Source organism: Grus americana, chromosome 9, assembly GCF_028858705.1.
Source record: "Grus americana isolate bGruAme1 chromosome 9, bGruAme1.mat, whole genome shotgun sequence".
NCBI classification, from domain to species: domain Eukaryota; kingdom Metazoa; phylum Chordata; class Aves; order Gruiformes; family Gruidae; genus Grus; species Grus americana.
In genome coordinates this window covers 4,382,471-4,408,206 of record NC_072860.1, presented here as the reverse complement: position 1 = coordinate 4,408,206, position 25,736 = coordinate 4,382,471, and the positions used below count along the sequence as shown (strand labels likewise).

The following is a 25,736-nucleotide window of genomic DNA, read 5'->3' as shown; positions in this document are numbered from 1 at the left end:
CAACAGACCACCACAAGAACAGCTACACCAGAATCCCTCCCACGCAAGAATGATCAGCATCATTCTGAAGAACAGTATTTCCCCTTTGTATCCTCCCAGATTCCAGCAACCCACTGGTTCGGGATTATGAATTTTCAACAGTTCCAGTGATCTGCAAAAAGACCCCCAAACCTACCTCCCTGTAAAATAAGTGATCCCAGGGTAACTGACCAGCAATTAGCTTGAGGTAAAATTCACTGAAAAAAAAGCTGTCCATGGAATACCTAGTGCTTGGCTACTATTTTAACAGCTCAACTACTTGGCTGAACAACAAAAATTAACACCCAAAACACAACACCTGTGGCAATAATATCAAGAACCAAATGCTATTTCTGCAGATCGATGCAGTTACTGACATTATACCTTCCTCTTCCACATGTGTTGCTTTTCACAGGAATGTTACCAGGTAAGTTATTGTTATTTTTGAAGACCTACAATAAATTAAAATAGCCAGTTAGTTTAAGCAGTGTAATTCTGCCCCCCCCAATACATACTTCCATTTTAACATCAGTGTCATTTACAGCCACCCACACGCTAAAGAAATAGGATAATCACCCACACCTCACACCTACTTAATTCTTTTCCTTCTGGGGAACACTCAAGACACTGATTTGTAACAGCTTTCTGCTCAAGGCCTGTCACCTCTGAAACAGCATTAATTCGGTATCAAGTAAACGTAAAATTTCACAATGCTTTAGCATCTGTTCAATTTTCCTTGTTTTAAGCTATAAAATCAAGTAATAAAAACCACAAAGCCCAGGAAATGCCTTGAAAGGGAATGAAGCAAGGTTGCACTATCTTTACCATACTCACAGGCAGGGCAGCTTAGAGCAGCTTATTCCCAATGGGAAGCCTTTACTAATTCTGTTTGGTTAGCCATTAAGAAACCAATTTAAATGTTTTGCTTTGCCTTTGATCAATCACCAGGTTTCATTAGCTTAAAGGAGTTTAAACATACCATACTGCTATCCAGCCACAGAATCTCTTCTACAAGTCTGTCACCAAAGACAGTAGGAAAAAACCACAATAAGCAACACAAGTCAATCTTTATTGAAAACTGAAGTATTAATACATAACAATTCTTGTTACAATAAACGTGCTTTTAAGAATTTAAATCTGAGCTCATCTACTCATTGAATTGCATAAAAAATAAAAAAGTATGAATTTTCACAATTGAACTGGCTCAGAATGGAATCTCCACTCTTTGTGTTGATGTGATAGTTCAATGCAGGAGTAAGTGATGCCTTAAAACTTATTCTGGAAGACAACATTGACCTAAACTTAAAAAAAGTACCAATACAACTGTTCGTAAGACAGTTTTAAAAAAAGTCATAAGAAGGAAACCTTGTCTATTTCATAACAAACATGGAGAACTATTACTGGGGCCTCTTGTACTTCCATTGCATGCACCCACTTTTTCAAATCTTAGACAGGAGGGCAGCCAATAATAGCATTACAATAAAAAAAAAATCCACTAACAAATCCATTCTACTTAAAACAAGTCTGTACAGCAGCCAGCTAAAAAAGCTTTCCCAGTTTGCCTGCTAAGTGCCCAAAAGTCACAACAGTTTAGAAAAGTCATGTTCACTTTCTTGATGTTGAAACTTCAGAGCCCATAAATTGTTTAGAATATTTTTTTAATCACAAATGGACCCTTACTACCTGTGGAATTCAGATGTTTCAGTGTTATAGTCAACCCACACAAGAAAAGGTTTCCTTGTCCCCAGACAAGCACTGTTCCTCTTCCCTCTCTTCGGTCTACAACACGCACCTTATTTTTCTCTCAACACCCCCCCGAACAGAGGTGTACACAGCCTGCTGAAGGCGTCCTCACTACTTCAGAAGAGATCTCAGAATGAACTCGATTCTTGGTGAGGCTTTATGCACGACACTATCCTAACTTTGCTGTGGTTGTTCCTGTTAATACCTCGTTAAATCTGAGGGTCGCTGCAGGAAGCTTAGAGTTGATAAAATACAGGATTAGAAAGCTGACACTTCTTAATAAGAACAATCTGAATGATCTTAAATCTGTGTCTTTTGAACAGGTGTTCACAAACAGTGTGACACAGGACTGATGGATTGCTTGTGACCTGCAGCGCACGCCAAGGTCGTCAGCCAGTGACACCTGCTGGAGAAGGCTGGACAGGGATCCTGCCTGTTCCCTACCCGCTACCGCACAAACCACATCCTGTGCAACTGCGAGCTACCATGCAACAACCACAGCATCCGTCCTCTTCCCCACAAGTTCCAGCGGAAGCACGGCTATTGTTCATGTTCCTAAGATGGGAGGTTTCACACACATGGTATTTACTATTCTCTGGTATGAGTTTAGGCCTAGAGTTAAGTAGTGGTATTGGATCACTGTGCTCACCTATTCAAGGAAAAGTATGTTCTAAACCCAAATGAATGTGTATAATACTGTGCTTAAGCACCGGGGAGTGATTCCAAGTCAATTCTGACCATCTCTTGCTCAGACACCTTGAGTGGCCTTACTACCCAAGTAGCAGTGAAGCCAGAATGCTCCATGAGGAGTAGTCAACATTGAGTACCCTGGTAAACAACTCTGTACCATGAACTATTCTCAGACAACACTAAGACATGGTGGTACTTACATGGTGGTGGTGTTTTGTGTTGTTTTTTTTTCACTGGATGAAGCAATACAAGGAAGGACTTCAACTAAAATAAATGATTTTTTTTTCATCTACCACTGCATCTAAGCATTTAACTTGCATAGTGCACTCAAAAAGAAGCTTTCTTGAACAGCATTCCTGGACGTCTCCTGGAAACTTCAAACAGGAGATGGTTACAACAAGCATAAGCAAGATCTAGTAGTAGGTTCTCTGTTTTCCTTCCTAGTGTTTCATTAATAACCACCACACCACTGACTAAGTCTACACGTTTTTGGTGCCAATTATTAGCCATTTTTCTTTTGCTGCTGCTACATTTAAAAGACACTTTCATCAGCTGACATAGGGAATACCTCAGTTTTTAAAAAATACTTTATCTAAACTCAACACTTGAAATTTGAATTTAAAAAAAAATCATCTTTCTTGGACTTCTCTTTGTTATTGCTGCAACAGTTATTTTCAGTTCCAGGTTTAAAGTAGTACTTTTTTAATCATATAAAGCTGCCATAAAAGTTTTTGTTTGGTTGGTTTTTTTTGTTGTTTTTTTTTTTTTTTTTTTTTTAAAGAGAAGCTTGATCTGAAATGTCTCTACCACACTAGCGCTTTTCATTTGCTGAGGAGCTCTAGTGCAAACACATACTGCGTATTTATTTATAAAGGAATTCTAAATAGGGAATGTTATATAAAAAGCAGGAGAGAATGTTTCATAAGACCCTCACTGTGTAAACGCCTATTTAATGATGTACAGTTTCCCCCACCGCAGTTTTATATCCATGCTTTCTACTATTTGCAACAAAATACCATTAAGATAGTTATATATACACATATTCCCCCCGTCCCCCTGCACTGTGCTTTTGGTTACTTTCCATATCAACTACTGGAGACATGCTCCACCCTCCCAGTAGATTATAATCGATCAAAACTGGAAGGTGTAGTACCTTTTAAAAAAGGTACAGTTTCCCCCTCGTGGATGAATCCCATAATGCAACTTAGAAAAAAAAGTGCTCAAGTAAGTGAGACTGCCTAAATGTTATGCAATATTTTACAGAGACCAACTCCAAGATGACACTTAGGAATCTGAAGTTATAGCAAATATATAGGAAGTTACATTCATTCCTTAACTATTCATCTATTGCAGCATTCATGAAAGTTCTCTCCTATGATTTTCAAAGCTTTAGTTTACTGGGTAATGAGACAGGAGACAGCAAAGCATTGAGCTTGTTTTTTATAGCTTCTCCCCAATATAGCACTGTTTCATACCTCAGCTCTGTTAAAATCATGCTAAGACAACAAAATGTCCCTCTCTAGTAGCTAAAATGGAGAAATGGCCTGTATTAATGTTCACTGTACTCTCTGGCACACCTGACTAATCAAAGCTGCAAATCTAATACACAAATGGAATTCTTAAACAGACTTGAACAAAGCAGTACAGATTCAAATCAATTTTTCTGGGGTAATTTTCTGCTCCATATAAAAACATATGGAAATCCCTAAGCTGCAGTAAGTGCTCATGAGTAAGGTTTAAAGTACTTATTCCAACAACATAGGTATGTCCAAAGCATTAGAAATAAGGGGGCCATCCACTGACAGTGATTCATGCAAAATAAACCTAAACTTTATTTAAAAAAAAAAAAAAGGGAAGTACAAAATATGGAGAGTGCTTACTGTAAAAAATAAAGTTACTGAAGGCTCCAACCACCACCGAGTTATGAAGGTATGTAAGCCTCCCACCAGGACAGAGTACTGGAATGGCAGCATTCAATCAGCACTGATGCTATCCTGAAGTAGCTGCCGAATCTGTATAGGAGCAGAACACCCCAAAACAAAGCGTAACTAGATATACAACTGAAATTTACTTCTGAATGGACGTTAACCTACAAGAACAATACAGCCTGATATACCTTGGTGTAAACGCTTAAAAGGGAACAACATTTTATAACCATTTACTGCATAATTTATTGCAGGCAGAATGTATCAAAAAAAAAGAAAATTGCATCCTTCTGGAATCGTAAGTCAAGCAGGTTTAAGAAAAACCTTGATTTTATGTGCAATATTCAAATTTAAAAATTTAAAATCTCTCCCGTAACAATTTTGGTATACAAATGGGTTCTAAGGCTAGCCCTTTATCCCCACAGCATTTGCTTTGAGGTACTTTTTAAAAATTGAAGTTGCAAGACAGAATATCAGAAATGACTCATTGCAATGAAATGCTAATCTGCAGTCAGTCTTACTTTACGTGCTTCCAAGTGCAATTTAGGAAGTAAAAAAAACCCAAAACCTAAGAAAACACATCACAATGCTGTAACCAACAAATGGCTCCTACTTCAATTACAAATATTTTCAGGAGAAAAAAAAAAAAAACAAAAAACAACAGCTATTTGAAACCTCTATATTCTGGCAGCCCTACTACAGCATCTCCATAGTCCATACTGCAAGTAGCTAATAAAGAAATTGTGTTAAAATTATTTGTTCCCCTTTAACATACTCATCAGGCACACAAGCTTTCCTCAGAGTAACATGCAGCTGAACTCCTGTTCATTGTACAAAGCCCTAACATTTCTTAAGTTTCAGGAAAGCAAGCTGGATCAACTGCACATACATTTTCAACTGACTACAACATTCTTTAGGAAAAACAGCACGAATTTCCTGAACTGAGAACTAAAACAAAGTGTTTCTCTATCAGTCTGTGTGGCAGTCTCACTTTGACACATCTTGCATCATATGAAAGATAGTACTGGATATATATCTCCCCAGGACATGCAGTTCATTACGCGGGTGATGTCACCTCCTACTATTCCTAAGAGCCAGTTTTGCCTCAAGGAAGTTTGCATTATTTACTGGCACACACGGCATTACCTTTGTCATTTCATTCTGATCCTTAAGAACATCTCTGTAACACTGAATCCGTATAATGAAAATGAAAAGGTATGAAGTAAACTAATTGTGTGTGGGATTTCTACAGCTTGTCTGACTCATTTTCCAGTCACTCCAATTTAGTAGTTGAATTGGAAAAGAACACATCACTTAAATAAAAGTATGCCCCTTTTAAACTGGCAACTCCATCAACCTGAAAAAGGCTGAAGCACTTATCTAATGTATATTATGGTATTCTATAAAGAAACTCACTTTCATGATTCTACCTTTTAAGACCCTGCATACATTACAACAGTGCATTAGTGATACAAGTTGTAAAATACTTTTCGGTTCCTTTGGATTTGCATATGATGGTTTTTGCATCAGTCACTGCAGGTAGATTGAGCAAGCTTTGTTTTTGTGTTTTAACATGCATTCAACTAGATATGGATCAGAATAAACTTATACTCCCTTTTTATCATTATAATTAGCTAAAAAATTGCAAGACAGTCCACAAAACAGGATTTGCTTTAAGACTAACTGCTGGAGTTCCAAGATGTAAGATATGCAGCACTGGAAAATCTTCAGTGATCAGGAATTAGTAGTGTTTAGCCAAGTGTTGAAAGCATTCAGAAGAAAAGTCCTGGTAGGAGGCATGAGGGCTTCAGCACCAACTTTTAAACCTCAATTTCTTGATTGCATATCTCCCATCTTCAAACCTACGTTAGAGGGGGAGAAAAAGTAGGAAATATTCTCAATTACATGAAATACTGTTTGAGTGTGGCAGAACATTCTACCATTGCATGCACTACATTGATATGCACATGCAACAGATGTTAAGCATTACATAATGCTATCCTAGCACTTATCCAGCCAACTGAAGTCTACAGGTTTCTGGGTTAAGAATCCCCTACATTGATTTTCTCCTGTCATGTCCATTCCAGCTTTCTGTCACCACTAGTAGTTTTGTCTTAAGTAGAAGATGCAATATTAAAAGGTATTTTATGCCAAATTTAATTATCGGCAGTCATGAATTTAGTCAGAGCAAAACTCTCATTTTTTCCTACTCATGTAATATGACACTCTTGGATGAAATATGTGAAACACTTCAGATCTGCAGACTGATATGTGGCATCAGAGGAAAACGAGAAATGGCTGTTGCATTATTAACTCAAAGGAAATAGTCACCTGTAATCACAGAACTCTAGCCTCCTAACTGCTGAAACAGAAATCCAGAGAAAGTTAAAGTTAACCTTTACATAATTAAATGGACTAAAAGTGGAAATTTCTAGTTCAGTTGGTCTGATAAGTCCTAACTTGAAATGAAGCTGTTCTCAATTTATGCTAAAAAAACAGAAACAGAAGTGAGGATCCCAAAAACATTAGGCTTTGTGTCAGTGTGACATGCATTACACCCCCAAAATCCATCCCACCTTACAGCAGATTTCAAAATTAAACCCCTTTTCTTGAAACCTATGATCTGAATCTTGGTTCACAATAGAAACAATTTTTCCATGCTGACTACAAGAAGTATGAACTGAGACTTACCTGAAACTCAGTAAATACATGAAATTAACTCAAGGTTGTGTATTTGTTTTAGCAGCTTGTGAGAAAGATTCATGCCTCAGAGCAAGGCAAAACACTTACCCTGTCTACATATGTAGCCAATCAAAAATATGACTACAAAGTTACATGCATTGCTTCATTCAGGAATCACAGTACTGCTGAATTCAATAGTTACACATAGATTCAAAATACTGAATACATTTAGTCCCAGATATACTTTAATAAAGAAAACTTGAAGGCTCATTCTTTCATATTCAACAATCATGAACCATGAAAATGATTCATGATTTGTGAAGATACAGACCACTGAAGAAGTCACATTAGGCTTCTCTCCTTTGCAGGGAACAGCTATTACATAAGCAATAATTCTTGTGTATTCTTACTCAATTAGAATACTACAGAAGTACCCCAGACTGCTTACCTTCTGAAAAATCTCCCTTGAAGAACCTGCAATGCTGTCATTTACAAGAAAGATTAACTGCTTTCAATCTATTGGTAACTTACACTGACTGCCAGGATGATCACCACTGTGGGGGCACATAACTATAGGTTGGCGTTCCTGGAGCCCGATATGTGGGCATAGTAACTGGATGAGGGGCTACTGGAGTTGGGGAATGAGTTGTCAACAAAGTACCTAGGATGAAGAGAACATTTTTTTTTTTTTCAGTAAGCACAAATTATAGTACAGAGGAAAAAAAAAAAGGGGGGGGGGAGAAGAGGGAGAGAGAATTTTAAAAACAATTACAGCTTGCTCATGTTCCAATTTAAAATTACCAGTATCATTTTGCACTCCATCCCCAATCTTCCTTCACACGTTTATGCAAGGGGATCATTTTGATGTTTAGTCCTATGCGCACAAAGATACTCATTACTCAAAAAAAGCTCTAGCAGAAACCCTGCAACATAAGCATTATTCACTGCAAAACTTCTTCCCACAGCAGGCTTTACATGCCATAAGAATATTTGATGGAAGAGATAACTTGACTGATAAATCAGAATAAATTAGTTCATTTGCATTATTACAGATAGGTTTTTACAGACTAAGGGGCTTCAGAAACAGTCTGAGATAGCAGAAACTTAACAGTCTTACTCTACAGCACTTTGTAGAAACAGTAACAGACACTTAGGATAAGATTGCCCATGTACGAAACTCCGATGTTAGCTCGGTTTATGACACATAACTTCTCTAGTTTTGAGATTCCGCAAAGTAAATGATAGATTTGACAAGATAAAAACCACCATCTGAAAACAAGTACATGGTTCTTGTTTTTTAGATTACTGAATTGAGCGTCCTTTGAGTGAACGTGGACATTTCTTCATGAGTTAACACCCACTGAGTAACAAAGCGTGACACCCCCCTCAGTAAACACCGTGTTTTCCTCAGTCATACGAGGTGGTGGTTTTCAACTAGGCATAGACAAATGTATTGAGAAGAGGAAGTTAGACTCTCGACACTGGTAAGATGAGAAGCAAAGGATGCAAGTGTGAGTGAAATTCCATATAGATATAAATAAAAACTATTTTACCATAATGCTAATATGTGAAGAGAGGATGCAATATCTCCATACTTAGAGGTGATCAAAATATCCCTGAACAAGTACTCAACCCGATCTAGCTGGACCCACTTTGAAGACAGTGGGCTAGGTTACCTAAAGAAGTCCCTTTAGTCTAAACAATTTTATGATTCTGCCAAGTACACCTCTGGCATCACATTTTTGTAATGCAGCTGTGTTCTGTCTTGAACTGAAAAGAGAGCTTCATCGAGAGACCATGAGGTTGTAAGTTCACATACCTGCTGACATTGCCATAGTAGTCCCAGCCACCATCCCCATAGTCACACCGTTTCCTCTTGGTGGTGGAATTGGAGCAGGATACATAGTTGCTGGCATGCCATTAGGCTGCACAACTGTGGTGTGGTGAATTACGTGGGGTGGTGCTGCATATAAAGGCTGTGTGTAGTAAGTGCCTTGCTGTTAGAGGAAAAAAAGTAAATTAAGTAATTACAGCGTATCTGGCAGGGAAGATAAATAGGTTCTTCTTTCACTAATATATCATAAAATAAAAGCATTATTCTAAAGATGCAACGTATTTACAAAGCAGAAGCCAAAACATGTATTTCAGCTATTCCAATTGTGCTTCCCTGGCAAACTTTTTAACATTCAGCCCCTTTTTAAGGCATTTAGGATAACATTCAAAGCAGAGACCTTTGTAGAACTCCAATACTGACTGCACCTTCAGGGTACGGGGCTCATTCATCATTCATTCTCTTTGTTTCATATCTTTTCATATATTAATCCATAACATAACTTCTCTCATTCTTTCACAAATTTTTATTCAGCTGCTTTTAGTTAAGGAACCAAAAGTTTTTGACAAATCCAAATACACTAAGCAGATGGGATAAACCTTGTTACACGCTTATTAATTCCCTTCTACTGCAGCATACACAACAGGCAAGTTTCCTTTATGTAAAGAGGGCCAACTTTCCCCCAAAATACCATGTTTACTGAAGTGTCTTAATACTATCCTTTTTAATAGTTTTCAACAGTTTGCCTAGCACAAGACTTGATAGCTCTCTGAATCACAACAGAGGCTTCTTGAAACTAATACAAGTTTATGACAATTTTTGACAAAATGAAATTTGGATGTGGTAGCTATAGCATCCAGCACACATTTTTAAAACTACTGAATCTAGTGTCTCTTCAAAGACTGAACATATCAGTAAGCACAGAGTAACTGTCATGTGAGAGAGAATGTAAAAGTACACACGCACACTCTGTAATCACTGTATTAAGAATTCTTACTGTAGGCAGCTGAAAATTCTCAATCCATGAAGAAATAAGTGTGATGTAAAGGTAGGAGTTCAAGCAGATACTACAAGGTAAAATACTATCCAAACAGGCAGGTTGTTTTGATCATTACCTGTGCATATGGGTTCTGCTGTGGATAGGCACTTCGAACTGGGTACACAGCAGTCTGGTAGGGATTCGGTGATGAAGAATATGGTGGCACTGCTCCACTAGTGGGTGAACAAGACACTTTATATGGGGTGCCTGGTGTATAACCTGAAACAAAGGTAAATCTGCATTAAAAACATGAAAAACAAGTGTCAGTAGACTGCTTTCCAAAGTCAGGGGTAACAATTTTCTTCACTCCAAATTCCTTAATCTTCATGTGAGTACTTAGCAGGCTAGTCTCAATATCCAAGCGCAAGTTCTGTCATTTACATTACATTGATAACAGTCTGAAAATAATATTTGACTGTATCAACTAAGCATGAAAAGTTAACTGCATTTTTGCACAATTTGCTTTTCAAATCTGTAGATATGGGATAAAAAACTGGATTTGGATTTTTGTAGTACTATCATCAAATACTTTGATTTTGCATATTAGGCAGCATTCCTACACAGGAGGATTTGGCACATGTTAACATCAGCCCAGTTCTCAATGCACCCCAAATTGTACTAGCAAAACATAGTAATGGTTAACTAACCTGCAGTTACCTTCTGTAGAAGATGATACAGCACAAGAGTAACAATTGCAAAAGTGAGAATCATGTAAGGAGCTCAAGACAGATTTCCAGAGAACAGAGAGGCACAATCTACAACCTCTACTTCAACTTATATTTGTTTTCTGGCATTTTCTGAACTGGCTAAAAAAAACAATGAAAGGCTGTATCTTTAACACACAAGCACTGTAGAGGTCATCACAACTGCAAAATAGACTTCAAAGGCACTTTAATATCTTAAAATATTCTTTTTGTGTATTACATACATAGACATACCCTTAATCATCACTTAAGAATTATTTTTATACATTACAGTAAGACTTCAGACGCCATCAGAAGGAATTTTGCATTCCTATTACAAGGTCCTCAAAAATCAGTTTGCCTTATAAATGTTGGGAACTGTTCAATTTTTACAGGAATAAGTAGCAACTGCTGGCTCAGACCCTGCCTGAAGACAGTTCTTCCATAATTTCTCCAGCCCTCATCAGAGAAGGTCTCAGGTTAACAGAACAAGGGCTTGATGAGGCATGGAGATCTATGAAAAGCACCATGGCTACTGCATGCTACACTCCCAAGCTTATACTATGGCCGAATGGCCAGAGTGGGACTACAAATACCTTAGCAGCCGCATCCACCAGTAATGACATTTAGGGTAGTAAACAACAGGCACGACCTATTCAGGAGAAAGCATCAAGGCCCTAGCCTGTGCTATGCTGAGAAGATCTTGGGTCTCATACAAGTCCACCACGCTAGGAGACACAACATCCACAGATATGACTTCCATTTTGTTGGAATTGTACAAGCTAGTAGTGGGGCAACACAAGGAAGAAAAAACACTTGGTAATTATAGAAAAAATGAGAATATCAGAATAGATATTAGATTGACTTTAAAGACTGTCTAGAACATGCTGACTTCAATACAGAGAACAGATCTGAAGCCATACAGCTGAGAGAACACTGGCATTTGTTTTGTGAAAAATCAGTCTGTGCAGACAGGATGACAGATGACCTTCATTCTTTTTGCAGAACTCTGAATTCCCAATTTCATTCCACCCTTCAAACTGAAAATTTTTATGTTAATGAAGAAAGAGCTTTACTATGTTTTTCTTTTTTTTTTAAATTAAGTAGAATTTATCACCTTTAGAGACACTAAAGAAAGCTACCACAGCACTTACTCTGAACACTTGTTTTTAGTTATCCTAAGTACTTGACAAATAGAGCACGCTGAGGAAGAACTTTTATTTCTAGTATGGGGAGCTATTTGCGTTGAAAAAGCTACAAAATGCTGAACACAATGCATCACTAAAGTACAACTATGTCCTCCGTCAAGCCCGCTGTCATTCTAAAAACCCACTGATACAGCTGCACAGGCAATTTAACTTTCATTCTTGCAAAGTGGTACATCTGTACAAGAGGTATTCTGCCTTCCCATTTGATTTTTTTCTCCCTTGCAGGGAGCAAAGACCTTAAAAATAAACAACATGGTTATTCAAAACCACAGAAATTTAAGAAAAATACCTGTAAAAAGGTACCCTTTCTGAACAGTAGTGACATGGTGCATTCAAATACTGCTGCATGATGTGAACTTAGAAAAGCTTTGATTCTACAAACAAGCAGTTACATCAGAAAAGTTAGAAAAACAAAAATATAAAAAATCCCAGCTGTACAAAAGACAAAGGAATGACAAAGTACTTCAAGCTGTTATCTGCCTGAATTAGAAGATCTGGACATTTTGAACTTTAGTTCATAGCTTAAAGAGTAGTTAAAAGCTAAAGCTATTTTTAGTTCTGAAATAAAAGCTTATTTTCTATTCAACAGCAATAAACACTCAAATAGTATTAGCTTTAAAAAATATTCGAAGATGGTATACAACTTCTATAAGTCTTTATTCCTTTTTCACTCAAAAATAAAAAATGTCTTACTCTAACTTTGTTATATAGCATGAGATATATCCCAAGATTAATCAATGCAAACTAATCTTACAACACAATTAAGTCTAACAAGTCAAGAATCTTCCCCAGAAACCACAAGCTTAAATTACAATATAACTGACACAGAGGAAGAAACCCAATCAAATGGATAAAAACCATCAGTCTCGTGATTTGGTAAATCGATTACATGCAGCTTATCTTCATCTTCCTGCAGGAGGATTTGCAAACTCCAACCAGTAATAAGACTGGAACTACCTCTCAGGTATCTGATCCTAGGATCAAAAACTACAGCTACTCCTCAGCACAGCTGCAGGAACGCTGCTGATATATACAATGGAGCACAGAAGGCAGACACACATCACTAAGGTAATCTCAACTGTGACAGTGAACGGCCTATTAGTAATACAAGACAACAATAAAAACCCACAAAGGATTTTGATTCCCATGCTAAGAATTATACCGCTGATGGGAACTGCTCTCCCTTGAACATCACTCAGAGTTCTTAAGCAATCCAGTGCAAATGCAAGCTGGTATCCCTAGATAAGACACTTGCACAGAAGCAATACCCTATCCAAAGGATAGATTTATTTATTTATTTTCTGGAACTTATAATATACAACTGTTTCCCTACCTTAAATTCAAGACCGAAGACAAGCCAAAATCAGTTCTGCACTTGCTATGCCTCTAAGCAGCAAACTGACCAGAGACACAGGTTGTACCCACTGGAATACTCTACAGTTCCAAGGAAAGCTACACAGCTACACACTTTTAACAGATTCTGCAGGCAAACATTTCAGATGACTTACTCTCTCATCTCAATAATTGCTGCCACACCCTTTCAAGAGTCTCCTAGTAGTTACTGAAATGCCATACATTACATTATTGAACTTCAATACTGCAAGCAGGTTTCCACAACATAAGCTTCTTAATTTCAAGCAGCATCTTCTTCTATCTTTATAAGTTACACAAAGGGCATTTGGGGACAAATTTGGTTACATGCCATGTGTATCTCTGAAAAACTGGCATAATACATGCAAGTGAAAGAGTTCCTGAGGATGGCCCAGCTCTACATTAACAAAGCAATGCAAGGCATTCCTTGGTATGCAAAATAACCACATGGAGAATGCTGTTCTATCAGATGTATGTTCCTGGTTTAAGCGGAAATTAAATGCTACCAGTTTCTGTTTTGTTTCAAGCATTAACACATCAAAATCATCTTCTATTAGTGAAAGCAGAACTATATGAAAACAACTTAGGGAAGTGCTTTGGTTTCTCTTGTGTCTGATCTTCCATCACTCTTTTCCTAGGCTCATCACATTCCCTTTCTCTTAAATGACAAGCATGCAAGCACAGCTACCTAAATCCTCCCACAGTATCCACTATGGACAAAACAGTTTTACCCAGCAACCAGGCCTTCCAGACAATTAGTTCATGCAAGACAATTTTAAGGGCAAAGAAAGAAGGCAGCAAGCTGAACTTGGAAAGATAAAATTTATGAAAAGGATGAAAGAGAAGAATTTTGAAGACAACAGACAAAAGAAAAAACAGAAATCTAGAAACAAGCAGTAGGATGCAAAGCAAGCAGAATCACAAAGGAAGCAGTGAAGGGAAACACAATGCAATCCTCAAGTATCAGCCTGAAATACAGAAACAACAGCTAAAAACTCAGCTTTTCCCTTCTCTAGAAGTGAAAGCAGTTATGACTTAAGACAAGATTATAGTAATTTCAGTTTATCAGATGATTCCTTATGAGTCATATTCAGTTAGTCCCTACAGCTTTTCCTCATTCTTGGTTCTAACAACTTCCAAACTCCAGGTTACTCTTTTGACATACCTATTACACATACCTGTTTGGAAGGTAGGATTTGCTCCAGGATACATATTAGGGGAATAGGCAGGAGCAGCCGCTGCATAGCCCATTGGAAAGCCAGCTACAAGAAAGAATATGTCAAAGTTATTTTCTAGACTGGCTGCACAGTCTAACCAGGCTTTACTGTTAAAGATTCTCGTTGTACATCTTTTAATTGAGATAAGCTAACAGATGGCCTTCAATCACACCTCCTCAACTAAAACACTGGGCTCCTCGGCTCCCAAACCACCTGAAACTGAATGCTAGATGAAGGGAACAGCTAAGGAGTCACGAGTGCCCTTACATCCCTGTTTCAGCAAATCTCAAAGTGGCCAAGTCACTCTTAAGTTAGTTGGACAACTAAGTTTTGTGCAATTATCCAACCCTCCTTCACCCCCGCCCAACTTTTAATACCTGAGGTACATAAAATATTTATCTTAAAAGGGACCTTTTGACAGATGTAAGTCCCTACAAGTCAGAGTGACTCTGACTCTCCAGATCAGAGATATCCCAAGTAGAGAGTACAAAGCAACCTCAGGTAGTCCAAAACGCGTGTTGCATTTGACACAGATTTGTTATTTCACTCAGGTATCAAACAAGCTCATCAGTTTCAGGCATGTACTATGATGGTTAACAGTAACAAGTAAAATGATAGGTTAACACTTCTACACCAGAATACAAGAGCTATTATGGCTGAACTAACATTGCGATATACTGGCCTCCAAGATAAGGCAAAAAACAGCATTAGCAAAAGCCACAGTTACTTGAAAGATATGAAGTTTGTTTAGATTATAAGAAGTGACATTTCTGAATTAGTCATAGCTATTTATTCTTCCAGGAACTTATTTACATTATTCCAAACTGTAGAACTGAGTAATGTCTGTATTTAGAAAGACACAATTACTACCACATTTTGTTATCAACACAAAGATTTCAACTTATCCAGATAAAAGGCAATTACTAGTTGCATATTCACTGTCAGGCTTAAAGCTGCTAGTTTTAAACTGCTATTCAAATTTGAAGGGTTTCCATTTTGCTATAAATCCCAGAGTCCTTAAGCAATTACTCTTAACGATAAAAATTCCTTAGCTCAGGACTACACGTGCTAACCCAGTTTTGTAAAGCACTCTGTAAACATATCAAGAGATACACACTTGGTACTACTATAGGTGGTCAGCATAGATAAGACTAAGAAAAGCATTAGGCTTAAAAATCAAAGGTAAAAATTAACATATCCAATTCATAACAACTTTTCAGAGTGTAAATAGCTATACATCTGCAACATTATTTATGTTGTATACATATTCAGTCCTCTCTTCTTTCTTCACAGGTTTAGCTCCACAGTAGAGCACTCTGAGCTGCTCAAGAAAGTAGTAATTTATGAAAAACATAACTACAACAAGCAGTAGTTTTAACTTCTACATAGAACTTTCATTCATGTGAGAGCATTTGGATATTGATTCCTTGCTACTGTAAACTCATCCAAAAACCTCAAAAAGGTGTAGTATAATATAAACAGCTATTAAATATGCAACAGCTTTAGAAACACAGTGCCTTTAAATAATACATTCCACCTAGTGATGTGTTCATTACATTCTATTGCCATGCAACCCATGTAAACTCAATGATTCCGAATGGAGATTCTGTAGCTTTCAAATTAGGAGAGGCAAAGAAAGGAGACTTAGTCATGCAACAGTTTTTAAAAGAAATCCTAAAATGCAAGTCTACTTTTCATTTTAGAGAACGTGGTTTGTATTTATCCCATAATCTTTAAGCCTGAACCAAGCAGGTGAGCAAACTATCTCTAACAGTATAACATTGCAGACCTTATTGACTAAGCTGAATTTAAGGGTCACAGTTGTGTAAACTGACTGCTGTAAGGAAGAATTTTGAGTGATTAACTTGTAGCATGACATTTAAGGCACTTCTATAACAATTCTACTTCAATTCCATATATTTTAGTAATGCTAATTTACAACCAAGTGAATACTGGCAAATATACAGTACTTAGATAATTCAGTATGTAGTCTAATATGTGTAACAGTAGAATAAAAGCTTAGAAGTTATAATGTTGTTTAAACTGCTATTTATGAATCTACAATAGTCTATCTTCCTAAGTAAATTAAGTACCACTTAGATTAGTATCAGCAAGAGCTTCAATGCAATGTGTAAATGGTTGTAAGTACAACTGAAACCCTGGTTAATATAAGTCTGTGTTTAGAAAATGAATAGAGATAAAAATACAAAGTTGTATTTAAATAATTCATAATAATCTTTAAAGCAAAAGAAAGCCTTGAGAAAGCCATCTATTACTAACAGAAATACTTGTACCGTAACAGATATTAATTAGTAAGCCACTGCTGCTTGCCTTATTGTAAAATTACTGTAGTCCATATAACTAAGACAGTTGCAGGGAAGAAAACCATCCTGTGGGACTTATGGTTACACAGCATCAGCTTTAAAATTTATTACTGCACCATTTCAGTCACTCAGTAGACTTAAGAACATTGCAACAGTTTGTGTTTTCCTCTTATAAATACTTATAAATACTAAATGAAAAGTATCTGAAAAGCAAAAATAAAAATTAGAAAGTGTTTGAGACTATCAAGTCAACAGTAAATTCATTTATGCACCAGTATTTAGAAGAAGGAACAGAGAAAAGTGGAACAGGAAAATAGGAACTTCAGTACACTACCTAAACTGAAAGAGAAATTTAGAACCTGTAAATACCAGTGGGAAAATACAGTACAGCTACAAAGAATACAAAACAGTGACGGTACAAAATGATGTCTAGCTCCCACAGACACCAACTGAATCACATACATAACATCTCAGCTGAAAGACCCTCCAGCCTCTCCCAGGATGGAATAATTCCCTTATCCCGTAGACATCAGAAAGAAGACTGTATCATGACATACTGCTTGAAATGCCTCACAGAGGCACACAGGCCTCCTCTTCAGCCTTCCTGGAAAGTTCTGTCCAAATCTAATTATTGTGTTATCCAACTTCTGAACTATGGGGACACCAGAAGTGAAGCGTGCTCACACACACATTAGGAGATGAGGGGAAAAAAGCCCTGGTCAGAAACTTTAAGCCAAACGAGAAGCAGAGAAAGCAAAAAATACATTTAATTTCTGTTTTAAAGAAGTTTTGGCCTTTTTCTTGGTCCCATCTTTGATGCTCTGCTTTGGGCAATCATAAAACAGATAGCATGAACAAGAATTAGAGGATAGAAAGGTTACAAGCACCAGACAACTAGCAGCAGAAATAGAATGACTCCTCTTCATGCAGGGTGTAATTATTAGAGCTCCTAAAATAAGCTGCTTTGGAAGAGATACTGAAGTTAGAAATATAACAGAACAGCTAACATCACTCTTGAAATGTCACTTTTTAAATTTAAAAAACCCACCCAAATCCCAGAATAGATTACCATACATGAAGCCATTCATAAGTGACTATTTCTTCTTGATTACAAACAAAGATCAGTGTAATTGAAACTCATTAAAAAAAACAGACTTACTTACCTGGATAACCAATTCCTTTGGCATTTGCATAGGGAACCCCAGAAGATCCAGGGCTATACACAGGATTCATGATTTCAGTGACTGAATCAGGGGGGGAAAAAAAAAAAAAAGTATTTACTCAAGTAGAAGGAAAGCTTGAAATCTCAGCAACTAAAATGGAACTGGAAATGGGGGAAAGCCTATCGGGAAAAAAAATTAACAGAGGAAAAAGCAGCAAGTCCACAACTCATCAACATTAAAACTGTAGCTACAAGCAAGAGAGTCACTGCAGAAGTTTCAAAGCATCACAACCGTCAATCAGCTAGAGAATGTCTCAGGAATGAAACGTTCCCTGTTGCGGAGCATGCTTTCAAATATTTCCATCCGTAAGAGTGCCCCCACAATGTGCAAATCCATAACCCACTGCAGGAGTTCACATGTGTTGGGCTTCATGTTATCTATCAATCACTTATCTTTCTACCACCTATCAATCTTGGCTTCTTCCCATTTCTGTCTTGAAGCATATAGCCAAGGGATGCAAATACTTATGGTCTGTTACTACTGGCATTTCAAGCCTGGGATTCCGGACCTTTACCAGCACTAAATTCATCAACTGTCAACAGCCCAAGTATTACAGAAGTAAGTGGAAAAAGACTTTCTGTATTAGACAGCTACATAACATTTATTTGCTTACTTGCTGCTAAGTTCTTCGGAGCCTATGACAAGCTAAACAGTTGTGCCCAGTCTTCTGAATTACGTATTCACACACCAAAAAGGCACCAACAGCTAGAATCACTGGCAGGAATAAAACCAGAACCAGAAAGATATTGTATGTAAACACCAAGGAGAGCAAAATGGCACTGAATATGCTTCTCAAGTTTTTCTAGTACACCTATGTACTTCTAGGAATATAAATCACCACATCACATGTAAGCCTGCCATGTGCCTCTTACAAGAGTATTGTTCAGAACTACTTTTCTGATCTTTTAGAAAAATATCCACTTATTTTTACCCCAACACCTTCAGTCATCTGACTTTCTGCATATATTTACAGATTTACCACGTCTCTTCCTGCAAGTGCCCATTTTTCACTAAAATACCCTCTGACGGCAAAGACAGGAGGGCACACTATGAAATGAGACTTTCTTATTAACTGTTAGTATCTGATATTTCAGTCACTTCCTCTTCTACACCTTGAGACACTGTCTTACTTAAACGAACAGCGTGTTAAGCAGTTTAATATACTTTAACAGAATTTTGTAAATAAAGTTTATGAAGCAAAAAAAGAGATACAATTATGCATGCACTACTTCAGTTACAAAGTATGTTACGGCAGGAATCCGAGTTAAGTTTATCAGTATAGCTGCACTGATAAACCTACGTTAAGTGACTGTATAAAGCGTAAGTAGCTTGCTTTTTAAAGTAACACTACAAACAGCTCTGTGCCAAGAGTTTTAGCAGCACCTAGTACAAAACAGAAGTAAAGGAACCATTTGTGCAAAATTAGGAAATTGGAAAGTAAGTGCTGGCAAAGTTTATCGTTAGGTTTTACAAAATCCTTAAACTCGATGTAAGAGAATTACAAGATTCACCAGTTTCTTGTACTTTCCTACACACATTTAGCAATATCACTAACTTAAATAGAATTGCTTTTATTTTTTCCAGCTTCATACTTGATTACATGTCAAGAAAACAGCATCCATTAAGAATGAGTTACAAAAAAAAAAAACCACCTGCATTTACATTGCTCAGTATGAAGAAAGTTCCCCAGAGTAGCATGTTCTAATCACCTGGTCAACATCAAAATAAGCAGTTTGAGACAAATCTCTTCGGAAATGTTCTACTGCAAACTAGTCGACTTCAAATATAAAGCATTGTTTTCCACCAAAGTCCCGTGGAGTTTTAGTAGCATTAACTCTGCTGTGCCATAACCAATGTGCATATTTTGCTGGACTAGCATTTCACTGCAGCAAGACTCTTTTCTCCCATCTTTCTTCTGTGTATCCTCCTAAGTAAGGACTCTGACTTCAAAACTTTCAGTCTGTTCCCTTAATATATCTCTGCATTTCCTTCTCATTTGCATCTCTGCTCCTCTTTCAATGTTCATTTTGTCACATTTTGTCTTTAAACTTTAAAAAATCCACAACAGGTTCAAGCTTCCCTTCAGTCTCAGCATTTCCAAGTTGTGGGGTAAAAGTCTTAAGGGAGGTGGATATACCCTTCCACTCAAGTATAAACAGCACTCTCCCACACCCCCATATCCCTACAGATATGCTGCTTCTCCTTCCAGTCTTTACAGCAATTAGGAGGAAAGAAGACCCTGTAACCCTCTCACCATTCTGAACGGCAATGAGAAGACAGACAGAAAGAGGACTGGAAAACCAGCAAGAGCATTCTGCGAATATTGGGTAAAATATAAACACCCCCCACCCCCCCCCCCCAACTATTAGAAGTATGAGTAGTCAATGGCTGTAAAAGAACACAAGGTCTACATTAGGGGTGACTTTAACAGAAGCCATACAAAGCTGAAATGGTACAGAAAATTAATATAAAAGGTCAGACAACTCAGACTTGATCTCAAAGGAAGTGCAGATTAAGAGAAAGGAATTCTGCCTAAGCAGAGAAAAAAACCCCAAAACCATCAAACTTATGGCACTGGGAGCCTGCAAGCTGACTCTCACTGGAAACAATGTCAACTTCCACTTCAAATGCACCCATACTTCGAAATTTGTGTGTGTACACACACATTAACTCAACTTTGGTTGAACAGGTATGTTCTTTCACCACTTCTTTCACACTCTAGCTTTCACCACTGAAATACAAGTAGAGATCCACCAGCCTACAAAAAGTGCTTATGGTTTTTGTATGCGGACAAAACTTCAGATCGCTTCTAATTAAAAATAATTATTTTCAGATCTTCTCTGAAGGACTCAACATTTCTAAGTATAATTATATAGTATTACCCAGTGGTTGCAATCATCCCACTCTTACCGTAATTTTACTTGGAAGGGCATCTGTTATATTGAAATATGGAACCTTGTAGTCCACTTCCCTGTAATGCTTAAAGTCCACATCAAACGCTAGGGAAACTAGTATAAAGTGAACCCAAAGAATCGTGGCTTTCAACCTTTTTGTTGGCATCCCCTCCAAAGCATTCTCATGTTAATGTATATGTAAATAAGTGTCTACTGTGCATCATCTGTATATAAACTGCAGTCAACTGTAGATAAATTACAGTCAACTAATTCTTTCAGCTGAAATGAAGGCAATCACACTTATTAAAGATGCTCCGATTAAAGACTATGCAAGCATGCTTGGGAAGCTTAAACGCTTCACCCTTCTTTCTTGCCAAAGCCAAACAATCAAACTCAGTTTTTATCAAACCTGTTAATTCTCTTCTTCATACAGATACCAGGACAATCATCCTCCTCTTAAATCCACACTTCAGGAAGCTGAGCACAAAGGCCAACCACTGCTAATGCTGAAGTTCTAGCACTCCAAAACAGATAGGCTTTTGCACATAGCTTTTCCTGCTATGTTTCTAGGATATTCTGCTTTTAAAAATCATTTTAAAAATATGCATGCAAAAAAAAAATCACAATTCAATGCAAATATTGCAAAACGAACTGCACATTCCTTCATAATGATATATTTTCTTACTATTTATTTTCAAGGTTATGCAGAAACGCTATCAGAACAAGATCTACCAAATGCCACTTTCTGTTTATGACAATTCCATCACAAGAGTTGGGGAAGAATCTCCAAGTACCTTGCCTAAAGCACACTATTGTGGTCCACAAATGCTTTCGTTCTTGGAACTTAAGCAAACTCACACTAAGTCATTATAGTATTTAACACCTATCCATCCTGCAATACTTTTAGAATACTGTTTGCTATGAAACTGTACAGACGACCCAGTTTCTACTTACATGCAATTCCTTAACAAAGTTAATCACCATCTCAGTAATGTTCTACATTTTACCCATTTGATTTCCGGTTGAAACTTAACAGAAGTAAAATACAATTCTTAAATGCCTGGTAGTTTGTAATATAAAATAAAGTTACTTCCACTGCTAAGTAACAAAGAAAATAGTTCAGGACATTTCCACTCTTCAAATAACTGACAATGATGAAAATCTCAGTTCCATTACTTTAAAAATTCAGCCACCAAAATAGGCCCTTTAATGCAAATCCTAGGCCAAATAACAGGCACTTTTGTCACGATTACTTTAAAAAAAACAGGGGGCTCACAACAAGCATTCAAGACTTCATAAAGTCTAAAACAACACATCCTGTGCTGCATTGGTATTTGCAGGTAGCATGTACTTCATTTCTTCCCTTCATCCAAGGCCTCAAAAAAGGTCACTGAGTTTTACCAGGAAGCAAGTATTACCTCTGTTCAGAACAGGGCACTGGTTTATGGCAGTCCATGATTGAAGCCAGCTGGAATCAATGCTGACACAGCACTGCCATGCTTCTGGCAAGCAATCCCACTCCTGTGCTGGGACAGCACTGCAACTCTAACCCACCAGCGAGTTAGATCAGCTAAGGCAGCTGGCATAATTCTGGGTTTTGCTAGAGTTTTTGGGCAGAAGGTTGCTATGTTTTCTTCCTACCAGCTTGAGAGAGCTGAGACACATCATCAAATGGCTAAGACAGCACCAGTTCCAATGCAAGGAAAGGAGCAGGATTGGATAGCTGCAGCACAAATTGAGGTTGCAGAACCACGGCCTGGAAAAGGACAATTAAAAACTTTGCCCTAAGTTCACAAATAAAGTAAAATACAAAGCTGGAAACATCATTCGCATACAAGTCTTCCTCCCCTGCTCGAGTTACAAGATATTCTTGTCATAAAAGAGAAAGAATGAGACACCTGCAATCACCCTTCTCTGTTTTGTGTGCATGTAAATTTTTTGTAAATACTACAAAGGAACAAAGCAGTTTAGACTTTTTAATCCTTTCTAATGAATAAAATTCTCATCTGTAAGCCTTTTCTACTAGTGGTTTATTATGGGTTTTTTGGTGCTGAAATACACACACGTTAACACCAATGCCAGTTGTACCCAGTATCAGTAAGGACAGAGATAATATGAAAGACTCAACAGAATTAGTTCTGTATGTCATTCAGAAAAAGAAAACCTATACCAGAAATTTAATGCTAAGATCCTGCTTGCGAACCAACTTCATTTGTACATCAGTGGCATCGCTCTATTCTTCAAAAAAACAGAACATTGCCAAAATCTTTTTTCTACGAAAACCCCACTACCTATGGGAAGATTAAACAAATGGCCCAGCATTTCTCAAAGCCTACAATTTCTGTTATTGCTACTTGCACGAGGGGATAAAAGTTGTCAGCTCCAATCCTTGCATCTCCTGCATAACTTTGAAATTGTGTATATTCCTATTTCAAAGAACTGGAGTAGTGCAGCAAAATTGTCAGTTCCTCACGGTAAGAATCTTAGAAGCCTGTCTATTGCCAAATTTAGGGGAAGTTAATCAACTATGATAAACAGGAAAAAAAGTTAAATTGGAAGAATAAAACTTCACTGCATTAACTTTTTAGTTAAATCCTGAAGCTCTGCTTCTTAGTAATTTTTTATCCCACAAAGCATTTCTTCCATCAAGTTCATTTTCAGTTTATTCCACACTCCTTTCTGAAATAAGATGAAACTGTCACGAGTTCCAAATTGAGATAGAATCTCCAGAAGCCTCTTAATTCCTCCCACTTTTTAACCTGAAAGTTCAAGTGTGTAATTACTACCCCAAACATACAGGTTGGGAAGCGTGTGTTATACAAGCATGGAAGTTTTACGACAGTAACAATTATATGTCTTACAGCAAAATCACATTAGAGCAGACAGAAAGTCTAGTCAAATTAGGTAACATGTACACTACTACTCAACATTTAAGAACAAATTAAGTTCAGTTCTTACACTGAGAGCTGCATACCTCCCCTTACTTAAAACCTAACTTTTTACATTTCAGAGAGCAGAGATCTGATCATTTGGCTGGTGTTTATGGTTTGGCTTCAAACGTTCCAGAAAAGCACTGAAAGCACTGCTTGCACCAGGCCTTTTTTCTTTTTGTCTCACAACTCCTCCTAGAAGCTACAGACAACTAAAGTTTTATTCCTTCCTCCAGCTCACAGATAAAGAGGGAACCGGGCAGATGCACTATGCATGCAAGCTTACTGATACTATTTATCTGAAAATCCAACTAACCAATGCCCTCTGACACTATACTGGATTTTATAGTGCTATAACACTGTACGGAATTTTTAAGAAGTTACCAACTGGACAATCTTCAGCCTCCATCAACAAACCAGTATTCAAACCCAACCTACTCCATAAAGGTAACCCGAGCTCCCGGCAGCGACAGAAAGCAAAAGGGGACGAGACCCGGGCGGCTGCGAACCCTGCCTACACCGGTGCGCGAGGTGGTTGGTAAGCGGCTCCCTCCTCAATTAGCCCATCACCTGCCACCGTTTAAAGGCCATTAGAGACACCTGTTCCGGAGAGCCCTCCAAGCCCAAGCGACGCTGAAGGTTACTCGCTGCCCCGCCTGGCGGAGAGCGGCGCGCAGCTGCCCGCCGGGCCGCAGCGCTCTCCCCGGCACCATCCGCAGCGCTACCCGCGCCACCACGGCCGTGCTGGGGCCCGCCCCCCGCCAGGACCCGGGATGGCGCCGCCGCCGAAGAAGTGGTCGCCCGGATAGCTGAGGAGTAGCCGCGAAGCGGCGCGGCCCGCCCCAGAGGCCGGCGGCGCAGGCCGCGGAGGAGGCGCCGGGCCCGGGCTCCCTTACATAACGGGCCCGGCGCGGCGGGGAGGAAGGAGCGGCTCCGGAAGCCGGCACCACCCGCGGCGGGCCTCGGCGCCTCACACTCACCGGGCTGCGGCGCTTCGTGGTGGCGGCTCGGCCGTCGCTGGCTGTCTCGCTGCGTGCGTGCGTGCGTGCGTGCGTCCGTCCGTACGCGGGTGCGGGAGGCAGCGGCGGGGCGGGGCGGCGGGCGGAGCCGGGCAGGCGCTGCCTGCGCGGGGAGGGGTGGGGGGAGGGCAGTGGCCGCCGGGCGACTCCGGCTCCTCCGCGCCCGGCCGCACCGAACAACTGCGCACCGACCCAGCAGCCGACGTCACTTCCGCGGGGGAGGGGACGTACGCACCTAGCCAAGGGGGCGGAAGCCGCTGTCACGTGCACGGAAGCCCACGGGCGCTACCTCCCCCGCCCGCCCGCCGCCGCTAGGGATGGCGCACAGCCAGCGGCGCGCAGCTCGCGGCGGCCCCGGGCCGGGCCAAGCAGCGGCGGGACTCACGGAAGGGCAGAGGGAGCTAGCGCGGGTCTCGCCTCCCTCCTGGGGCGGGAAGCTCCCGGCCAGGGCTGCCCGGCGCGCGTTTCCTCTGGGTGCTGCGGTCCCGGCTCCGGGTCTACCTGGGCGCCCGGGGGAAGGATGACGTACTGGGGGTGACCGTCTCCTCTGTGCACTGGTGGTGCGGGGAGCTGGGCCAAGTCCGTACAGAACGGAGGTTGTGTAGTGGGAAAGGTCACGTCGGAGATGCTGGGCTCAGACAATGAATAATGATAACCGCTGTCAGGCTGCCTGGCACGTGTGCTGAATGCGCTGGGAAAACGAGCGAGTAGCAAAACGGAGGAGTTGGAGATCTGTCTAAGCTGAAACGTGTGAGATCGATGGCTTAAACAGCACCTCCAAGAGTGCCGGTAGCTAAGTAAGGCACCTGAACGGTAGTTCTGTGAGTGCAGTAACTCCTCGTGAAAATGTTAACCTTTTCAATAATTTTTGTTTGCTCAGGGCAGGCAAACCCGTGAAACTTTTCTAGAAATCTGAACTGTACTGAACCCAGTACAAAA

At 39.2% G+C, this 25,736-nt stretch overlaps 1 protein-coding gene across 3 annotated transcripts; it reads right to left on the bottom strand.

The window, feature by feature from the left end:
• Positions 1 to 1,066: 1,066 nt before the first annotated feature.
• FAM168B (family with sequence similarity 168 member B) lies at positions 1,067 to 24,998 on the bottom strand. 3 transcript variants are annotated; one of them, XM_054836095.1, is made up of 7 exons: positions 24,759 to 24,998; positions 17,895 to 17,975; positions 14,369 to 14,452; positions 10,005 to 10,147; positions 8,878 to 9,055; positions 7,590 to 7,719; positions 1,067 to 6,238 (listed from the first exon to the last, which is right to left on the bottom strand). In XM_054836095.1, exons 2-6 carry the CDS (start codon positions 17,962 to 17,964, stop codon positions 7,607 to 7,609), a joined length of 588 nt encoding a protein of 195 aa, XP_054692070.1. In that variant the 5' UTR covers positions 17,965 to 17,975; positions 24,759 to 24,998; the 3' UTR covers positions 1,067 to 6,238; positions 7,590 to 7,606. The 3 variants fall into 3 exon arrangements, with proteins under 3 accessions (XP_054692070.1, XP_054692071.1, XP_054692072.1); XM_054836096.1 differs by lacking the exon at positions 24,759 to 24,998 and adding an exon at positions 24,379 to 24,462; XM_054836097.1 differs by lacking the exons at positions 1,067 to 6,238; positions 7,590 to 7,719 and adding an exon at positions 7,803 to 7,981 and having other exon boundaries at positions 24,759 to 24,994.
• Between the last annotated feature and the right edge of the window lie 738 nt (positions 24,999 to 25,736).